General features: G+C 41.6%; 1 protein-coding gene across 4 annotated transcripts in view; it reads left to right on the top strand.

Moving 5' to 3' along the window:
- The window catches only part of LOC117812539 (actin-binding LIM protein 3-like), a 78,490-nt gene extending 58,479 nt beyond the window's left edge, over positions 1–20,011 (top strand). For 2 of the 4 annotated variants that reach the window (XM_034683386.1, XM_034683384.1), the window contains 9 exons: positions 5,828–5,965; positions 6,047–6,111; positions 6,314–6,455; positions 13,235–13,264; positions 15,646–15,704; positions 16,298–16,385; positions 16,510–16,517; positions 18,337–18,417; positions 18,598–20,011. In XM_034683386.1, coding sequence (XP_034539277.1) covers positions 5,828–5,965; positions 6,047–6,111; positions 6,314–6,455; positions 13,235–13,264; positions 15,646–15,704; positions 16,298–16,385; positions 16,510–16,517; positions 18,337–18,417; positions 18,598–18,711 — 725 coding nt within the window. In that variant the 3' untranslated portion in view covers positions 18,712–20,011. The remainder of the gene's footprint in view (positions 1–5,827; positions 5,966–6,046; positions 6,112–6,313; positions 6,456–13,234; positions 13,265–15,645; positions 15,705–16,297; positions 16,386–16,509; positions 16,518–18,336; positions 18,418–18,597) is intronic. The other 2 variants (XM_034683385.1, XM_034683387.1) reach the window with 1 other exon arrangement.
- The last annotated feature ends 1,618 nt before the right edge of the window (positions 20,012–21,629 follow it).

The following is a 21,629-nucleotide window of genomic DNA, read 5'->3' as shown; positions in this document are numbered from 1 at the left end:
GTCAGTCAGAGCACATTTTGTTCCGAGTGGTTTTGTTTCTACTTCTACAATAAAAATAGTAATAAATCTAAATCATCGATAATGTTACCCAAATGATTTAGTTATTTGTGATCAGTGTTTAGATATATTTGCAGATTGTTATCTATTTCCCATTACAAAAACGTCATGCATCACAATAAACCAATCTACTACAGCAGGTAGATCGGCTTCAGAAAAGCTGAGAAGTTGATGTTGCATCTCACCCAGATACAAGACTTGAACACATAGGTCAATCTTAGTTTTCAAAACTTGTTCCGTGCTGTCTCTGATTGACTTCCAGTCATTTTTCATCTCCCCTGTCAGAGTCCCACACCCTCTCCAGCATGTTGTCTGCCCTTTTTGTGTTTTAGTGCAGGTGTTACAAAGAACCTAACCATGTTCTTCCAACTATACTCCCTCCATGACAGTGAGTTAGTTGACTTCCATCGACTCAGCATTTAAATTCTCCCTCTCCGCCATTGAAATTGCAAAGTTACCCTCACGTTCCCAGTTCTCTTTTATGTATAGGGGGTTGGTGCCACTCCCAGCTGACTTCGAGCGGAAGACAGGGTACACCCTGGACAGGTCGCCAACCTATCCCTGGGCAAATATGGAGAGACAGACAACACACTCACACCTACTGGCAATTTAGAGTGACCAATTAACCTGATGAACATGTTTTTGGACTGTGGGAGGAAGCCAGAGTACCAGTAGAGAACCCACGCATGCACAGGGAGAACATGCAATCTCCACACAGAAAGTCACCTGCCTGACTAGGGACTCGAACCAGGAACCTTCTCGCTGTGAGGCAAAAAATCCTACCCACTGCACCACCGTGATGCTATGATGTACTCACTCCTTAATTCTTGAAGGCCTTAGTGAGACAATCTTACCCTGAAACATAGATCTAGTTCACTACAGATGTCCAGCGTCCTCTTCAGTGTTCAGTAAGATCTGGAGAATAATGTTTAAGTCCTCGACTTTAAACCAGACGTGGACTTGTCAGTAACTTTTACTGTGGATGTATTTTAGAATTTTAGATATAAGTAACTAAAGAAAGCTCAAACTGGAGAAGGAGGTGGAGGTGGCGTAAACAGAATTTGAAAAGTTATATTTCTAGTCTCGGCCACAAACTCCATGAAGAAAGATTTTGTAGTTTCTGAGTAGATGTTATTGTACACTCCTGTGTTAGTCACAGTCATGCAGTCAGAGTTGGCAGCCCACACATGAAAACAGGAATCCCCAGTTCTATGATACCTCATGTGGAAATTATTCTATTATGAGAGAGTTTGAATCTGAAAAATAGAAATAAAAAGCATCAAATTAAGATCAGATTTGGGATCAGTAATGTGGGCCACTCTGAGTTCTGGTGTCAGTATTTGAGAGGAGAAGTGGATCTGTGCACCCCGTGTCATATCTCTGGCTTTCACCCAGCATCCCTCATAATCTCCTGAATCCCCTCAGAAATAAAAAACAACCCGCTGTAAGCTCTCTGCAGCCAGACCGAACGAGCACCAGGACTACAGCAGCACCCTCGAATATCTGCAGCCATCATAGACCAGATTATAGATTCCATTGATGCTTCAAGAGGTGAAGTAAAACTACGAAGAGCGCTGCCAAATACTCTGAGCGTGGAGACGATCCATCAGAGCTCGGGCCGGCGGGTCGGACAGAGTTACAGTTCCTCAGAAACACCTCTGGATGATTTACGCTGAGCGGCAAACTGCTGACAAACCGCTCTCTCTCCTCGGTCTGGAGGATTTGAATTTACAGCATGAATCATTTATACAGCAGCTTTTATATGAAAGTACTATAATCATGAATATAGACTGTAGATACTGTTTATACTGCCGTAGTCTTTGTCATAGTAAAACTCAGCTGCAACGTTTGAGGTGCTCAGTCATAAAGCAGAAGGAGTGAGTGCATGAGACTCTAATTAATACCTTTTGAAACAGCTCCTCGTGCAGCATCATGTCACAGCGTCGTCTGATTTTGTGTTTCACTGTTCATGGTTTCATCATATCTGGTTCAGGATCAGAGTCTTTCCCCTCCCCTTTGGGATAAAATGACTATTTTAGGTGATGAGTGCATATGTTCTTCTTTAATAAGGTGTTCAATTTGGATTCATGGAGAGCTCTGAGATCAAATTATCTGATTAGAGCTCGGAAAATTCAGTAAAATTACAATTTCAACTTTTTTAAAGGCCCTGTGAGGAGTTTTGAAATGGCTGAGAAACAGACTGAAAATGATACTGATGCCTCTTTATAACCTTCAATAGTAAACAAGCCCATCAGCAGCAACACTGACACCTCTCTGTTGTCATTTGTAATGCCTGAAACCGCCCTGAGGGGGTAGGTGTCAGACCAGATGATGGACATCTTGCTTCAGAAACAGCCTTTATTTGACTGTTTTCATGGAAAATAATCACATTGCCTGATGAAGTTGACTGTTGAAGACAACAGGATGAGGCTTTAGTTGAAAACACTACTTTTGCATGTTTAGGACAAGAGATAAGAGGTATCACTTTGTCCACAAGGGGGCGCCAGAATCGATACAAAACAAAAGTTCCTCACATCACCTTTAAGTTATACTTTTTGGGCATTTTCGCCTTTATTCATAGGACAGCTTGAGGGTTGGGGAAGACATGCAGCAAATGGTCAAGGCCGGGAGTTGAACCAGCAACCTAAGTGTCTAGGACTTAGACTGCAAGGCCACCTGCGCCCCCAAAAATTCCAATATTTCTGATAGGTTTTAAAAGTATGTCTGATTGTTGAGCCAAGTTACATTTAAGATGCACTCTTGGTTTTAAGTGATGTGACCAAAATAACTCCTTCAAACTGTGCAGCCTGGTCCAGATTATAAAGGAACACATCCAGCATGTCCGGGTGTGGCGTGTTAACCAAAGAGTGACTTTTCTAAATACCAGAAATAAGGACTGCTCATAGACTGTATAATAAATGGAGGAAGAAGATCTGAGAGTCTTATCTTATTAAATGCATCTTAATGGTGAAACGGATGTTTGTAGCTAACTTCACGTTAATCCAACCTAAGAGTTGTGAACATATTTCAATCAAGGAGCAGAAATATCTGTAAAGAACTTTGGCTCAATCGTTCCTGTAAAACTTGAGATTTTCAATGCACGGGGGAAATTAGCCCAATAACTTTTTCCTTCTAGTAGACCAACAGAATGACACATGTTGACCAACTAGAGCCAAAATATTATAATTACTCATATAATTTAAATGTGGATTAACTATAGACTGTATAATAAATGGACGTAGTATCCGTGATGTCACCCATCTGTATCTGAAGCTAATTGTCGGTGGGAGCCATATTGGAAATGTTGAACTCACTGTTGAACTTTTGGCGGGGCCTTAGTGTTTGGCTCGGCCCTACTCGTTGGGGGTCCATCGGGGCTGGGTGGGTTGGCTGGTGTCCCTGTCAACTCCTGTCCCCCTGCTGTCCCCTCCCCTGCGGGGGCCTGGTCCGCGGCCGCCCTCCCGGTCCTCTTTGGGGGGTGGGGTGGCGCGCAGCTGGGGGGGTGTTATTACGGCAGCCATTGGGGTGTCCCTCCATGCCCCCGCGGCCTGGTCCATCAGTCGCGGGGCGCGGGTGGGGGGCGTGGCTGGGGGGAGTGGTTGGGCTGGCTGGGGGGGGCGGGGGGGATTGGCCCTGCCGCCTCCGCCCTCCCCCGTCCCGATGCGCCGGTTGGCGGGCTCTGGTCTTGGTCCTGCCCGGCTGCCTGGCTGTCTGCTCCTGGTGCTGTGCCCCCTCGACCCTGGTGGCTCCTTTGGCTCTGTCTTTGGGGGACTGTGGGGGCGGTGTTGTGGAGGTGTTCCTTGGGGGGGCTGCAGAATCTCTCCCCCCTCGCCCCCCTTTCCTCCTGCTGGTTGACCTGGGGGTCGCCCTGGGTGCCCCGGCGGTACCTGTTTGCTTCCGGTCTGGGTCCTTGGCTTGTCCCCTGGCCTGGGTCTCCCATGGCGAGTTGGGTCCTTCGGCCTGACTGCTCTCGCGGCCCGGGTGCTGGGCTGAACCGCTCGGCTGATCTGACCCAAGTGGTCTCATCTGCACCAGAGGTGGTCTTGTTACACAAATAAAACACAGCACGGCGGCAACCCTCCGCGGCCCAAGCTATAGTAAGGATTGTCGACACTAAGAGTTGCTTAATCATTAGTATCACCGCACAGAGTTTTTTTTGGCAAAAAAAGAAAAAAGAAAGAAAAAAAAAAGTTAAAAAAATAAAAAAAAAGGAAATGTTGAACTCAACCAAACTTCTGTGGAGCTAGTGTGAGGTAAAGAGGCGGGCTTTGAGCCTTCTCACTAACAGCTACAGTGTTCCCGCCTGTCAATCAAGTCAGCTGTGCCTCTAATTATGCAAAACTGGTAATCTTAATCTTCTAAATTGCTGAGTTATGTAAAAATTCTCCCCTGTACAGTGTACCGATAGAGAAATGAGCTATCCAGGTTCAAGAAATATCTTGAACCAGGCTGTAAACATGTTTATTTCTGCTGTAAAGATCGTCTCTTTTGAATGGGTGTGTATGTGGTTTCCGTTACTTCCGGAGCAAACCTCAAGTGGACACTCGAGGAACTGCAGTGTATAACACTTCCTCGTGGGCTTCAGTTCTCCCGGCCGGAAGTTGGCGCTTGGAGTGCTGCACCTGTGTGTAAGAACACACTCAAACTTCAAACTTTGGTTGGAGAAAGCATCAGAGAGGCATCCTGGTGTAAATGTGACGGCTAAATGCTACACTATTTGTTTTTGCTAGGTAAGGAGTTACATTCAGCAGGTTTAGATTGCAAGAAGTGAACAAAGATGAGTTTTCTGTTAAGATAAGATAAGATACTCCTTTATTCATCCCCCAACAGGGAAATTCATGGAGTTACAGATGGAGTTACAGCAGCAAACAAAAAGGTCTACAGTACAAGAATTTAACAAGAATATATAGAGGAAAGAAATGTTCATCAAAGACGACAGCTTGGCCATAATTCTCCTGTCAGCCACCACCTCCACAGGATCCAGGACTGAGCTGGCCTTCTTCACCAGTTAGTTCAGTCTTGTTAAGGGAAGTTCATGACATTACTGTCTCTGATATAAGATAGCCGATCTTCTGCACAGCAGCGTCCGTGCCCCACAGGCCCTTAATGCAAAAATGCCACTACTCCTCGGCCGCCCCAACTACAGTCAGTCCTCCAGTCAGAAAAGTCTGGCTTCACTGCTGACCCGATCGCTCGATGTGATTGGTGTTTTTGTTCAGTGTAAGTTTGAGCCGTCCAGATGTAAAAAGTGACCTTTATGAATCCTCAGAATCAGTCCAGATGTGGTCTCTGGTTCTCGACTTTACTTTTGACAACCTCTCACCAAATGATTAAGCTACAACATATCAGCTTTAACACAGACGTTTAACAACAAAGAGATCATGTCTTGTGTTATTACATATTCCACACTCCCTCATCCTCGACGTGAATCAAATCCTGTCACATTCTCTCTGACCTCCTTTTCCTTCCCTCTCCCCTTTGTCTTTCTGCATCTCCTCTCGTTCCTCCCTCCCGCTGTGCTCTCCCCCCTCTGTAAGTAAATGCTCTTCTTTGTCTGTCTTCTCCTCCACACTCACACAGTTTCTCTCAAAAAGTAACCGAATCATTTGTGTTTGAGCAAAACAGAGCTCTCCTATTCTTTCACTGTGGTGGAGAATTCCCTTCTGAGCATATTTTTGTTACTTCAAGTGTTTAAATCAGAGTGAAAACGCTTCAGGGGAAAGGTTTGTGAATTGTTTCTCATTTCTGATTTTCTTTCTCTTCCGTGCAGACTTCTCCACCTCTCCGACAGTAAATAAGAGTAAAACCAACGAGAACCTCCTCAACTCCAGCCGCCTTTCCTCCTCCAACTGCAACAACATTTATCACCCTGACTCCAACTACTACCCCTACGCCGGCTCTCCAAAAGGTAGCTTCTTTCTGAAACCTACGCCTCTGTGTTTACAGCAGATGCAACAACTTCTCTCTCTCTCTCTCTCTCTCTCTGTAGTCTCCAGGGTGCGGAGGTTTTCGTCTGGAGGAGAGGAGGATGGATGGAATCACAACATAAACAAGGTAAGAAAGAGACTGTCTCCTGTTTCTCCCTCCTGTGTTAATATTTACTGAGCGAGTTAATTAAATGCTTCCTCTAAATCTCGCCCACTGGACATGACTCAAAGCGGTCCTCTATCCTTCTTTCACCTCATCCCTCTTTATGTCTGAGCAACGATATCTTTCTTTCTGTTTTTTCGTCCTCTTTGTCCTCCTGTCCCTGCAGAGCATTGGAAGGCTGATCCTGAAGGAGGAGATGAAGGCGCGGTCAGGTTGTTACGACAATGACCCGTGGGGGAGCAGACGCAGTTCCCGCTGTAGCAGCAAGGAGGCACTGAACAGTCTGGGGTTCACCTCCCTCAATGGCTGTAAGTTTTCGCCAAGTAACGTGGGCATTTTAATTTTTTTTAAGTCAAATGTATCTTTATTATTTCAATTTAGACGATCTGAAGTACAACCAGCTGGCTTAACATGCCACGTTCGGCCCTGTTTGTCATGACACTTTCTTGTCATGCTAGCAGCTCGATGAAGCCTCACTTACGTACATCAGTAGACCAGGGGTTCCCAAACTTTCCAGCCCTCGACCCCCAAAACAGAGGAGCCAAAGACTCACGACCCCCACTGTCTCTCAAAGTGATTAAATGTTGCTTCATACTTCTTTTAGCTGGTCTGCAGAAAATTAGCCTACCTGCATCCACATGAAAGTGAGTTTCATGTGCTGTTTTGAATTAACCTGCTGCTACTTATGCCTTTGTTACTTAACTGTCGACCAAATCCAACCTCAGGAGTAATCTGGCAACAAAAAAAGGGAAGAAAACTAACTCAACATATTTATTTGCAAGGTTTATTGTAAATGTTACTATTATTTTGTCAATATTCTTACAATATTGGGTAAAATATCAGATTTTAGATTACTTTTAAAAAAAAAAAACATTCTGGAAGACATCTCACGACCCCCGATTTGTGCCTTGCGACGCACACTTTGGGAACCCCTACTCTAGACTAAGTGCTAGTGCATGCATGACATCAGTCTAAAGTCAGCTGCAACTTCTGGTCTTAAAAAATGAAGCCCATGCTGAAGTGTTAAAACTGCAGTTCATCGAGCGTCCACTTGAGGCTGGCTGCAGAAACACAGGAAACCACATACACACCAAGCGGCAACCTCCGGTCTAAAAATATGAGTCAATGCGGAAGTGTTAAAAGCTGCAGTTCATCGAGGATCCGCTTGAGGCTGGCTCCGGAAGTACCGGAAGTCACATACACATGAATGGGGAAAAGACGATCTTTGCAGCATTAATAAACATGTTTACAGCCTGGTACAAAAGATGAGTGTAGTCTGAATAGCTAATTTCTCGATGTCCTCTCACTGTGAAGGAGGTGAATTTTTTTCTAATTCGGCGATTTCAAAGATATTGAGATTACTAGTCTTCCAATGAGAGGCACAGCTGCCTGTGGGAACACTGCAGCTGTTGGCTAGGAGGCTCAAAGCCCGCCTCTTTACATCACACTGGCTCGACAGAAGCAATATGGCTGCCGCTGCTGATTGGTCTCAAAACAGCTCTTCAGAAACAGATGGGTGACGTCACGGATCCTACGTCCATATTTTTTACCGTCTATGATACACACCCATTCAAAGAAGACGATCTTTGCAGCAGAAATAAACATGTTTACTGCCTGGTTCAAAAAACAGTTTAGGTCTGAATAGCTAATTTCTCTCTCTGCAAACACTTTTTTTTTTATAACTCCAAGATATTAAACTTACGAGTTTTGCCCAAATAAGGGCATGCCTGACTTGATTGACAGGTGGGCACCCTGTAGCTGTTAGCTAAGAGGCTAAAGGCCCGCCTCTTTACCTCACACTAGCTTGAAGGAAGTTAGGTTGAGTTCAGAATTTCCAAAATGGCACCCACGGATACTACGTCCATTTATTATACAGTCTATGGTCTGAAGTGGTGCTCACATTAACCAGTACAATAATCCTGTACATGGAACCACCACTCCTACATTAAAAAACTAGACATACCTGCATTTTTTGGGTGTCCCTGGACTTCTTACAGGTGCCAGTACCAGTTCCTGTCCTCTCCATATCACAGTTTCTCATGCTTGCATCCTTTCGTGGTCGTCTCATGGTGCTCACTTGTCTGTTTTTCGCAAGAGAGTACGTCAAAGTAACATGAACTTGCAAGTCTCTGCAGTGTTGGATAAATGAGGACTTTCAATGAAGGCCTGTTGACTTCTTCTGCACACACCAAAGCTACTGTATATAGTTTATATTCCCTAGCCTGATGGAAAAAGAGCTCTGGTAGTTCTGCTTTAAAAAAAGATCATCAATAACACAGAAGTTTTAATCTATAAAGACCTGTTGGGTTAATAATGGTGGTTGAGTCTGTTGCGGCTGAGTGTATTCACCTTTAAAGGAGAGGGAATGCTTGAGTCTTGTTGTGATGCTGAACGAGCCTCAGTGGGGGTGTTTCCCACTTCTGTATTAACTCTCCCATTGATCCCATTCCTCATTTCATTCCGCACGTGTGAGGGGGCGAAATCAAGATGGAGAGACTCCGAGAGAGTAAGAGAGAGATTGTTTAGGTGGAGGTCAAATGGGAATAAAAGAGGAGGTGTTACAACAAGAGACAGGGAGGAGGAGAGGACGAGATAAGAGTGAATTAAATTTTAAAAAAGGGACCGAAGAGGGGGGGTGAAGAGCTGAAGCAATTTGGAGCTGTTCACAGAAGATGTACGACATGAAGCGGAGAGGTAAATCAGGGTCAGGGCGCTGCAGGGAGATGAGCTACATGCACAGCGAGGTCAAGCAGAGGGAGGTGTGCATAATGTTGGTGTTCAGTGCTGTGTAATCACTTTGGTTTTATAGGGTCTGTTATTATACTGATTAGAAATGCCGAGAGGTGTGTGCTCATCTATTCTTCAGATGAGGCTAATTCCACACTGGGATGTCCTCGGTGTCATAAAAGTGGCAGAAACTCCGGCTGAGTCATTGTCTTCATTTACACTCATTGACTTTGGCCTAAGCTCAGGGGGGACAAGGATCGGACGGTCGATATGACATATTGGACTCTACTGAAACGTCTGTAGATTGATTTCCATTAATGAATTAATCCAGCTGATTTTTGTCAAGTCAAGTCAAATTTATTTATAAAGCACATTTAAAAACACAGCAGAAGCTGACCTAAGTGCTGTACAATACATACAAAACACAATGTGAGACCAAACCAAACAATTATTTAAAAAAGAGAAGAACAAACAACAAGGAAAGTGCAGCATTGGGGATTAAAACCTATTCAGGGCTCGAGGACTCAAATTCTAAAATATAGAAGTGTGTTTTGAGGGGAGTCTTAAAAGAGTCGACAGAGGGGGCGGCCCTGATTCAAGAGTCAAGATTCACTTTATTGTCATTTCCTTTCGTATTTTCATACTCAGTGAAACAAATACCGTTTCTCAACCAGCTTGACAGTGCAAAATAAAAAAGACTCTAAAACAGGAGGGGTGGGGGGGGGCTGTTCCAAAGACCCGCGCGGGGCTTTTACACTAAAAGTGCGATCGCCTTCAGTTTATATTTTGACCGGGGAACTGCCAGGAGACCCGTGTTAGAAGACCTCAGAGGCCTGGAGGTTCTGTAAGGGCCCAGGAGGTCAGTTATATAAGGTGGGGCCAGACCGTTCAGAGCTTTAAAGGTGACATATCATGCAAAATCGACTTCTTAATGGTTCTCTACCTGAAATATGTGTCCATGTCTACAAACCCCCTGAAAATGAAAAGAATCCATTCTGCCCCCGTTCTGATTCCTCCACCTTTCTGTAATGTGTGCTGAAACCAGCTATTTCAGTTTTCAGTGTTTTTCATACGTCACAACGCCATCCGGTCTGTAACAGGAAGTCAGAGCTCGGAGCTTGTTCAGCTCATAGACTGTATAAAATACAACTCAACCCCTCCTCCGTTTTTCATTCCCTGCACACATGTGTGCTAACAAGGAGCTTAGGAGGGAGGCATGCTAGTTGTAGGCTGTCTTAATAAACACAAAGGTCGGTTTTACTCCCCACGTCTGCAGATTTGAAGATCTAGTGGATGATTTTTATTTGTCATGGATAAGTGCTAGCGCTAGTTAGCATAGCCACATAGCTACATGTTCGTAGCTGTGTACCAAGACACACGTCGACATACTGACAAATAAAACAACAAGAAACACTAAATCTGTGACCAATCCTTCAGAAAGGTCCTGCTGCAGGCGCCTCTCCGTCAGGATCAGATTCTGGATCAGATTCAGAGGGTTGAAGTAACGCGGGTCTGTGAGCAGCCGTGTATATTCAGCCAACATGTAAACATTAGATCAACGTACTGGAGAGCCGAGGTCACATCCACTTCCTGAGGGGGCGTGGTCAGAGAGAAAACAGACTGTTCTGAGGAGGACTGAAGAAGAGGGTTCTTCAGGCAGACCAAAATCTGATTTCAAAGTGTTTTTTTGAGCATAAACTTTAAAGACATGTTTTGGGGACCTCTTTGACCAATATATATTGATGAAAAAAGCGTGATATGTCACCTTTAAAAAAAAAAAGCAAAATCTTAAAATCAATTCTGAAGTATATTGGAAGCCAGTGGAGGGAAGCCAAGACGGATCCTTTGACCCTTTTCTGGAAATTCACAAAGGTCCATGGCTTCACCAGAAGAAGATTCAAGTTTTGGAATGGCCCAGCCAGAGACCAGACCTGAATCCAGTTGAATATCTGTGGGGTGATCTGAAGAGGGCTGTGCACAGGAGATGCCCTCACCATGTGATGGATTTGGAGCTTCTTTGTAAAAAAGAATGGGGAAATATTGCTACATCAAGATGTGCCATGCTAATAGAGACCTACAAAAAAAACAGAGTGCTGAAATAAAATCAAAAGGTGCTTCAAACAGTTATTAGTTAAAGGGTGTGTACACTTATGCAACAACATTATTTTATTTTTTTATTTTTTATTCTTCCCTCTTAAAGATTGTATTTATTTGTTCAATTGAATTATGCACGCTATAGGTCACATTAAAGGTGGAAAAAGTTCTGGCATGATTTATCTTGGTCTCGTTTTTTTACATCACAAAACCTGGCATTTTAACAGGGGTGTGTAGACTTTTGCTATCCACTGTAAGTATTTTAATATTTTGGCATTTTTGCCTTTATTTGATAGGACAGCTGAGGAGAGACAGGAAATGTGGGGAGTAGAAAGCGGGGGAAGACATGCAGGAAATGGTCTAGGCCAGGCGTTGATCGTAGATAGAGGGAGATGAAAGTTGTGAGCAGATAGTCGTGATGGTCCAGTATGCTTTTGATCAAACGGAGGCATCAGTTATCATTTCAGTCCATTCCATAACCAGCTAAAACTCCTCACTGTAGCTTTAAATCACCACTGAATGCTAACCCTGACTTTGAATCATGTTACCATCAATGATAATAATCCTAAGATAAAATAAGATCCCCCACTATGTTACACATTCCAGCTTGTTTAATAGAGATAGCCAGGCTCACAGGTCATTAATATTACAAAGAGCAGAGGCTGTACACATATGCATTTTTAAAAGGAGTGGCCTGATGCTGCATGTCCGCCTGTGCCCGAGCTGCTCCATATTTTATATGATGTGTAGGTCTTCATGGTGATTTGTCTGTACATTGATGCTGTCGAAGCATATCTTCAAACAGCTGATGTTTTATGGATGTCCCACAACAGCAGGCCTTCTTTATCCCCCTTCCTCTTTAAACTCTGTTTACTGTCGGTGATTATACTTTCAGATGTTTGTTAACCTCACTAAACCAGGTCGCATACTGTACATGCTGGTGCATGATTTATGACATGTACACATCCTCTATATTCTCATTCTCCAGCAGCAGCATCATTAGGTTGTTGTATGTATACATAGTTTATATGAAGGTGCTGCTTTCAAGATAAAGTCCAGCTGTTCGGCTAGCTGATGTATTGTTGAAAACTTCACTCCTTTAAAGGCTTTTATAAAAGTATTCATGAAAGATTAATATCTCATAATTACTACTGAAGAAGCAGAAACCCCTAAAACTTGTCCTTCAACTTTATTTCAGTTAATGAGTCTGATGTTTATGATGTCTTGTGGATGTTTGAATCAGTTGTTTGTCAAACACAGTCTCAGCAGATGTGTGTCTAACATGAGTCTGGTCCTGCTGGAGGTTTCTGCCTGTTAAAGGAAGTTTGTCCTTGCCACTGTAACTTGCTAAATGCTGCAAAGTGCTCTGCTCATGGTGGATTAAGATGAGATCAGACTGAGTCCTGTCTGTAAGATGGGACTGGATCTTATCCTGTCTTGATGTTGGATCTTTGTTAATAATAGAACATAGAGACTTCTTGAGATAACGTTTATGTGGCGCTATATAAATAAAAGATTGATGGATTGAAACCTTCATACTGTTGGGTCCCTTTCATGATATTACCTGCAATCTAGAAATCAAGCAGCTTACACGTGTACTTTCAAAATAAAAGCCACATCATTTGAAGTTATACCAAACGTCACTGTAGTAGCCACCATCTTTGGTGGTTGTAAATATGGAGTATTGCTTTCTAATTTTATTACCAATCAATCCATTTTATTTATATAATGCCAAATCACAACAAACGTTATCCTCAGACTCTTTCCAAACAGAGCAGGTCTAGACCGTACTCTATCAAAGACCCAACATCAAGACAGGATAAGGTCCAGTCCCATCTTACAGACAGGACTCAGTCTGATCTCATCTTAATCCACCATGAGCAGAGCACTTTGCAGCATTTAGCAAGTTACAGTGGCAAGGACAAACTTCCTTTAACAGGCAGAAACCTCCAGCAGGACCAGACTCATGTTAGACACACATCTGCTGAAACTGAGTTGGAGAGAGGGATAGAGGGAGGTGAAGAGAGAGAGAGATGATGGTGAGGCACTCTTATTATGGGGGGAACTTTCCAGGGACTTTTTCAATAAATGTTACACTGATGTATAATTTAGGAAAGCACTCAACCATGATGTTACTAAATGTATTTTCAAATCCTTTTCAATCAAGTAAAAAAAAACCTAATATATATTGTCCTGTGTTTTTCTTTTTCTCTCTCTACCTCCATCCCTCCTCCTCCTCCTCTTCTTCTTCCTCTCTGTCCCTCAGCTCCCAGATCGCTCCACAGTGCAGACAGTGGTGAGTGCTCCATCAGTGTGTTTTGATCTCTGGAGTCATCTCAAGGGGACGGTGACACAGCAGGCCGTGCTCCTGCTGCTTCCCTCTTGTCTTATCACTTTTGCTGTGACGGAGGAAGAGAGTGGGAGATTGTTATCAGCTCCCTCACACACATACACACACACACACGCACCTACACACACCTCTCGTCTTGGGTTACAGGTGGGAAGATGAATGGGCTGGGGCTCAGGCTTGTATTTATCAGCTTTTCTTCAGGAGCAGAATTTATCCAGGATGACTGACCTGAACCCTTCAGCCATCTGTTTCACAAACTACACTTCCACACTTCTCATTTCTAAGAATGAAGAGCTTCATAAAACTAAATGATGCACACTCTGCCTTGAAATGACATCTTTGTAGCTTCACAATGTAAAATGTATGCAGGTTGAGATCTAATATCTCTTCCTCGCCGCCTTTTTGTTGCCATAATGTGGATTTTAATATCATCCCAATATGGTGCACACATTTTTAAACAAGTTGCAAACAACGTCTTGTTAGAATAATCAGATAACAGATCAGTAAAATGCTCCACAACCTAATCTGTGAGGTTTAAATAGCAGCTTTGATTACAGGCCTGCACTTGCACAGATAAATGGAATATTTAAGATACTAGATTTGACTTTTTTTCACCCACTTTGATGAAACAACCATATTTCTGACACACACACACACACACACACACTTTGAATTATCTATGAGTCTGTTTCTTATGTCTTGTGGTGTGAGAGATAGAGTTGTAAATGACAAACTCATCAGAGCTCAGCATCTCACATTGGCCCGGATTCTGCTGCATCATGCTGTTTGCTCTTTGACATCTCTGTGTGATTTAATTACATCGAACACCAAAGTGAACAAGAGAGAGAGAGAGAGAGAGACTTGACAGAGGAAGAAATCAGAGATAAGAGAGGGAGGGAGAGGAAAGACTTTAAAAGAATGAATAATGAAGCCAAGAATAAAGAATGAAGACAGTGAGAGGAGACTGTTAGGAGAGTGAGAGACTCGGTGTGACACCATCGCCCTCTGCTGTTCCAGCTGCAGCAGTACATGCTGCTGATACAGATATTTAAAGGATGCTAGCTTTATATGCACTCTGTATTTGTGTTTTATAAATACATTTATGAAGCACTCAAATCTAAATGACTGGCATTTCTTGAGGAACTGAGATGTTATAAGCTGTCAGGTAATATTTAACTGAGTTAGACGATGATGAACTGACTGGCTGGCTCAGATGCTCCAATTTCTCTTTTTGACAATTAAAAAATACTTAAAAAAAAAAAAAATTTGATTATATTATAATCTTTAAAAAATATATAAAAATAAAATTATAAAAAAAATATACAAATGTGAAAATATAAAAAATAAAAGTGTAAAAAATATACAAAAATATATACAAAAATATAAAAGTGTGAAAATAAAAAAATATATACAAATGTGAAAATGTAAAAATATTAAAAATAAAAATGTAAAAAATATTAAATATAGATACAAATATAAAAATGTGAAAATATAAAAGTATAAAAAATTAAATATTAAAATCTAAAATAAAATTATACAATCCTGCCGGTGGTACTGCCTGTAAAAAAAAAACGTCTGGATTTAAACACACTCAGGTAACACCTCCTGTAAAAGAACCTCTATAAAAATCTGTTTTTACAAGAGATTTAAAGGAGGATACAGAAGCTGCAGATCTGATTTCCTCTGGGACGTCCTCGACGTGGTGAGGAGATCAAAAATGTACTGAGGTGCAAGTCCAGAGGGTGCTTTAAAATTCAACAATAAAACCTTAAAATCGATTCTAAAATGTATCCGGAGCCAGTGAAGTGAAGCTGAAACAGGAGTGATGTGGTCTCTCTCTTTAGTTCTAGTGAGGAGTCGGGCTTTATGTTTCTGATATTTGTTTTCAGCTCTATCATTAACTTAATTCACTACAAATATTAGATGTTCTTTGACAACTTAGAGTTTGTATTCTTCCACCTGAGCTCAACACATTTTACTGCTTCAGACTCAACCAGTGACTTCAAATCCCTAAAGAAAACTCCAGCTTTACTTCCCAGAGAATGTGGTTGCAGTAGCTTTCTGATAAAGGGGTTCAAGATAGGATCTGAACTCCCAACCCCTTAAATTGAGTTTGAGCCTTAGATTAAAAAACAATCTGCTGAGGTACTTTTACAGTTTCATGGTACTTTAACTTGCAGTCAAGGATCAGTGTAGTTCTGTCACCTCTGCTGGTGTTCACATCAAGGTCTGGATTCATGAGGATATTGACAAACTGCATGTTTTTGTATCACTTTGCATAATGTGTGTGTTTGTTTATGGTAATGTGTTTATATTTGCTCTTCCAGACTCATACTTTGCCAAATCGTCCTCATTGCCAGGCTACGGCAGAAATGGAGTACACAGGGTGAGCAATCATGATGAATAATGAGAGTGTGTCATTGTGTTTGAGGAGAAGAGAGACAGAGAGAGGAGTCATTTCCTTTTAGCCCTGGACTGCATTATTACAATTTATATTTATTATATCTTATAATATATATTTTCTCTGGTGTTTATCTGTTTAATTTAATCAATTTATTTTATTTTATTTTTAAGTATTTCATATAGCTTTCCTCTGTCCTTGTTTTAGTCTTGTATCATTTTATATATTGCTGTTGTTTCCTGTCTCTCTGTTATTTGTGAAGCACTTTGGGCTGCATGCTTGAATGTATGAAAGGTGCTTTATAAATAAAAATGAGTTGAGTTAAGAGAGAGAAGAGGACAGGCGTGGCCTTTCTCTTAACTGTAAGCTATGCCAAAGTCCTTCACCCTCCACTGCTCCTGTGAACGTCATTAGGATCAATGTAGTCCCTGAGAAACTGACAAAGTTGTGTTATTATGTTAGAGTGATAAATAAAGCAGAGTGTCCCGCTGATAAAACTGAACAGATACTTTGCTTCTTTGTTTCCTTCCATCTAAATGATGAAACACTTCACATCATCGTCCATGTTTGTTAAGAAGTGCTCTCTTGTGTCCTGGCAGCCTGGGAGTGCCGGTGGAGACTATTATCAGTACGACAGCAACAATGCAGTTAATTGGCAGATTAGAGGTAAGCCTATTGTGGAGGTCATGTCCAGTCACACCTCCTGATCCACCCCCCTCCTCCTTATGCATCTTATGTAACATGTATCATGACTGATATTGTGTTCTCTCTTCTTCTTCTTCTCTTTCAGAATATAAGGTAAGATGATCCTTCCAAAGCTGTCTGAACCAAAGTCAAAAGGTCTGGATCAGTGGATTATAGATTAGGATGATGTGTTGCTTGTTGAATGGTGGCTCCGTCTCACTCAGTAACACCCACTGCTCTCAGTGATAGCTGTGAAGCTGTCTGACTCATTGTATCGACAGCAAAGTGGAACAAACAAACAGACAGAGAGGGTAATGGCACAGAGGGTCTGTGTGAGAGTGAGAGGAGACGTATCCTACCTGTGAATTAAGACCTGGAGGGGAACGCTTCTTTTGTTTTTACAGAGATATGAGATTTTCAAAGAGCTTGACAGCTCTCTAACAAACTTGGGGACAAAGATAACACCTAATATAATACTGTTAGATTTGTATCTCATATGTCATTCATCCATCCATCCATCCATCCATTATTCATCCATCCATCCATCCATCCATCCATCCATCCATTATTCATTCAGCAATCCATCCATCAGTCAGTCCATCCATCCATCCATCCATCCATCCATCCATCCATCCATCCATCCATCCATCCATCCATCCATCCATCCATCCATCATCAATCAGTCTTACCACCTCCCATCATCCATCAGTCTGTCCATCCATCCATCCATCCATCCATCCATCCATCCATCCATCCAACATCCAACAGTCTATCCATCCACCCATTAATCCTTTTTTCCTACCTTCCATCATCAATCAGTCTGTCCATCCACCCATCCATCTTTTTTCCTTCCACCCATCTATTATTCATTCAACCATTTGTCCATCCATCCAGCCATCCATCATCCACAACTATATCCATCAGTCTATCATCAGTCGATCCATAACTCTATCCATCCATACATCCATCCGTCATCTTTCCATCCATCCATCTGTCTATCAGTCTGTTCATCTATCCATCTGCCCATCCTTCCTTTCATCCATTTGTCCATCGTCCCTTCCTTCCATCCATCCATTATGCATCCATCCATCCATCCGTCTATCCATAACTCTATCCATCAGTCCATCCATACATCCATCATTCCTCCATCCATCATCAGTCTGTCCATCAGTCCCTCCATCAATCCATTATTCATCCATCCATCCATCCATTATCCACCCATCCTCCAACACTTAATGTAAAAATCATTGATTTGATGATTAAACATTGTACTTGATCCATAAACCTCCCTCTGAGAGTTAGAAACTATTAAAGAAAAGTATGTTCACATATTCAAAGGGTTAATTTTAGCCCAGCCAGTGCAGCTTCAGGCCACTTGAGGGTGACAGAGGGATTTTAGCATTTCAGTCCCCTCCTCAACAATGTCTCAGCTGCCCGGTTACTCACCCTCTTCCGCTCCAGAGCTCATCTCACACCCATCCTTCAGCACCTTCACTGGCTCCATATACAGCATCGAATCCACTTCAAGACCCTGCTCATCATTTACAAATCCCTCTATAACCTTGTCCCCTCATACCTGACCGACCTCCTCAAACGCCACTCCCAGTCTCGCCACCTCAGATCCTCAGATGCCAAACTCCTTTGCCATCGCTGTTTAAAAACCAACTCAAAACCTACCTCTTCAAAAAGCCTACAACATGTGACCTCTACTCTCTCCACACCTCTGATCTGTCCTTCTGTATCTTATACCTTTATCTGTTTTGCACATCATGTAAAGCATATTTGAGTACCTAGAAAAGCACTAAATAAATCTTATAAATTATTATTATAAAACAACTAAGGAGAACACACTCACAGGAGTGTTTGGCTAGACAATGGATACATGTGCTCTTTCTGTTTTAAGAGAAGATTTCTGTTTGTGTGTTTGTGTCAGATCTACCCGTATGAGGCCCTTATAGTGTCTGTCAGAAGGCAGCAGCGTCTCCCAAGTGATGTGGACCGTGCCAGGCTGGAGGTGAACTGCTACACGATCTGACTTTCTAACAGTATCGATTTGAAAAACTGCTACCTAGGCACCATATAGCGCCAAATCCCAACAAAGTCTTGAAGCTTTTTACATGATCCTTTTTTAAGTAAGGTTATCAGACTGCAGCAATCACTGTCTCTAAAATCACTGTCTCCTCTGTCTTCTCAGCGTCATCTCTCCCCAGACGAGTTCTACAGAGTCTTCGGTATGCCCATGTCTGATTTTGATCACCTCGCTCAGTGGAAAAAGAACGAACTGAAGAAAAAGGTCCGACTTTTCTGAGAAAGTCACGTCACAAGAGGCGCCTAACCTGATGCAGGTCCACCGCCAGCCGTGCTCTCTGAAGAGAAGCCGCCAGAAAGGCCTGCTGACCCCAGACTGACTCTCTGTCTCAATCGGATTTAAGTCAACATCTTTCCTCACCTGGGTTGAAAAGAGCAGAACTGTTGGCAGCCTAACTCGTGCAGACTTAATCAATATACGGAGTGAGCCAACTGGCTGAAAGTAAACTTGAAATTAGGCAAAGGAAAACTGTGAGGAGATCAGGAAGACTTCTTGAGACAGCAGATGAGCAGCACTAGAGCTGGAACAAACTGAGAGCTGATGAGCAGAGGGAATAGTTGGCTGATTCTCCTTCTCCAACCAGCAGATGGCAGTGTGTTTGCAGAAGCATTAGCAGGTCAGGTGGAGTGTAAGCTGGAGTACTTGGTAGCAGACTGAGGATCTGCCACGCTGAGTCAAACATGAATTCATGCAGAAAGTGACAGGGACGGATTTGGAGAGGGATTTCGCTGCCTGAAAGACGGACTGACATGCTGCTGATGGCAAACAGAATCCAGATTCTGTCCCAGGGACACCTGCTGACAGAATATCATCAACATTAGGGTTTTTAAAACATGACATACATATCCTGTTTTTATAATGTGTTGATACTAAATCCAAAGGCTTTCTTCTTTTTTGTTATATGGGCATGTGTTTGATTTTTATGTCAGTTTTTCTGAAGCCATATCAGTGTTTAGGGTTCTTCTTTGGCATGAGCAGAATGTAAGCTCACTGAAGTGGTCTTTGAAATAAGGTGTGGAGAACATGAGTCAAAGCTCTGAGGTCAGAGATGTTAGTTCAGTTTTAATCAGGTTTAAGTGCTGCACACTTTCAGATTGTTTTTCTTGTTTACTTTAAGATATCTATCTAAATGTGTGTCTGTGCGCGTGTGTGTGTGTGAGATAGAAAGAGACATTACAGCCAATTAATAATGCAAGAATTGTCATGGATGAGTATTTGGAAACATTATTAATGGGAAAAATAATTATAAAGTTGAGAGAGGAACAATGTGGAAAATGTGGAAAGTGTTAATATGTGTAAGGAAACAGCTTATGTCTAAACTTAAATGGATGGAAAGTAGCTGAATGTTGTGTAACCAAATGCAAAGATGGAGTGTTTCCTGCTGCTGCAAGAACTGAAACCACTAGGTATGTGTGTATTTACAGGTTTTAATTTAAGATGTTCAAAGTATGCAAACCTGTCAGTCACTAAAACACAACTGACTCACTCCTGAATAAATGCTTCAGGCATCATTATTTAACTATCTACTCTCCTTGTGAATGTTACTAAATAGAGAAATATATTACTTATAGTTTATTTCTGAACTCCAGTGTAATTTGCTGTACTTAAAAAAACTTACCAAATGACTGCTCTCATGTTAGTTTTTACCTTCACAGTCCAGACCAAGAGGAAAGAGCAGGTTACAATTTGCAGAGCTACATGAGCACAGTTATTTTCTTTGGAAGATGGGGAGCAGAACGCACCAGCAAACTTACCAACATAGCTACTCAGCATTTTAATATAAAAAATAGCCCATATGTTTCCCTAAGACCAGATGTTTCCAGCCAAAAATTAAATTTGAAAAGGAAATGTCTTATTTTGACCACTTAAAAAATAAGTGGTCTTCTTGAAGTTGTAAACTACAAGAAAATGGTAACCAGTTGAAGTAATGTTAAAACTGAAGGATACATTGGCAAAAAATAGTTAGCAAAAACTAATGGGTTATGGTTACTGCTAGCTTACTAGCTAGTAATTTCTGGGGGATATGACTCATAAAGTTAGCCAAAAATAATGGATAAGGTGTCGGGAAAAGTTGGGCTATTTTGTCTTAATAATTAACTTGAAGTACTGGATAACTGTTGGAATAACATGTTAAAAAGCTATTAGCTAGTTGAAGTAATTAGCTGAAAATATTGGTTTTGGAAATGAGTTCAAGCAAATAAGCTTAAAAGTTAGCTTAAAACCATGGAGTTTGAAGTGTAAACAGGGAAATTGTGTATTGGATAACTGTTGGAGTAACATGTTAACTAGCTACTAGCTAGCTGAAGTAATTAGCTGGAGTTATGGGCTTTGAAAATTAGTTCAAACAACTTAGCTTAAAAGTTAGCTTAAAACCACAGATTGAAGTGTAAATGGGGAACTTGTTCAGAAACTAAGCTGTATAACTTAAAGTACTTGATAACTGTTGGCATAACATGTTAACTTGCTATTAACTAGTTTAAGTCAATAGCTGAAACAGGGTTTTGAAAATTAGTTCAAACTAATTAACTTAAAAGTTAGCTTAAAACCACAGAGATTGAAGTGTAAACAGGGAAATTATTCAGAAAGTAATCTTTAAATAATAACTTGAAGTACTTGATAACTGTTGGCATAACTTGTTAACTAGCTACTAGCTAGCTGAAGTTATTAGCTGGAGTTATGGGTTTTGAAAATAAGCTCACACTAATTAGCTTAAAAGTTAGCTTTGAGTTGTAAATGGGGAAATTGTTCAGAAAGCTTTATAATAACTTAAAGTAGGCTACTGGATAACTGTTGGAATAACATGTTATAGCTATTTGCTAGTTGAAGTAATTAGCTAAAATTATGGGTTTTGAAAATTAGTTCAAACTAATTAGCTGAAAAGTTAGCTGAAAACCATCGAGTTTGAAGTGTAAATGGGGAAATTGTTCAGAAAGTAAGCTTCAAATAATAACTTGAAAGAATTAAAAACTATTGGAATAACATGTTAACTTGCTTTTAAGTCATTAGCTGAAACTATGGGTTTTGAAAATTAGCTCAGACTTATTAGCTTAAAAGTTAGCTTAAAACCATCGAGTTTGAAGTGTAAATGGGGACATTGTTTAGAAAGTTAGCTTACAGAATTGGGGTTGAAATAGTTA

The sequence above is a fragment of the Notolabrus celidotus genome, chromosome 5, assembly GCF_009762535.1.
Source record: "Notolabrus celidotus isolate fNotCel1 chromosome 5, fNotCel1.pri, whole genome shotgun sequence".
NCBI lineage: Eukaryota > Metazoa > Chordata > Actinopteri > Labriformes > Labridae > Notolabrus > Notolabrus celidotus.
Note: the sequence above shows the minus strand (reverse complement) of the source record. Positions and strands in the feature narration are given on the sequence as shown.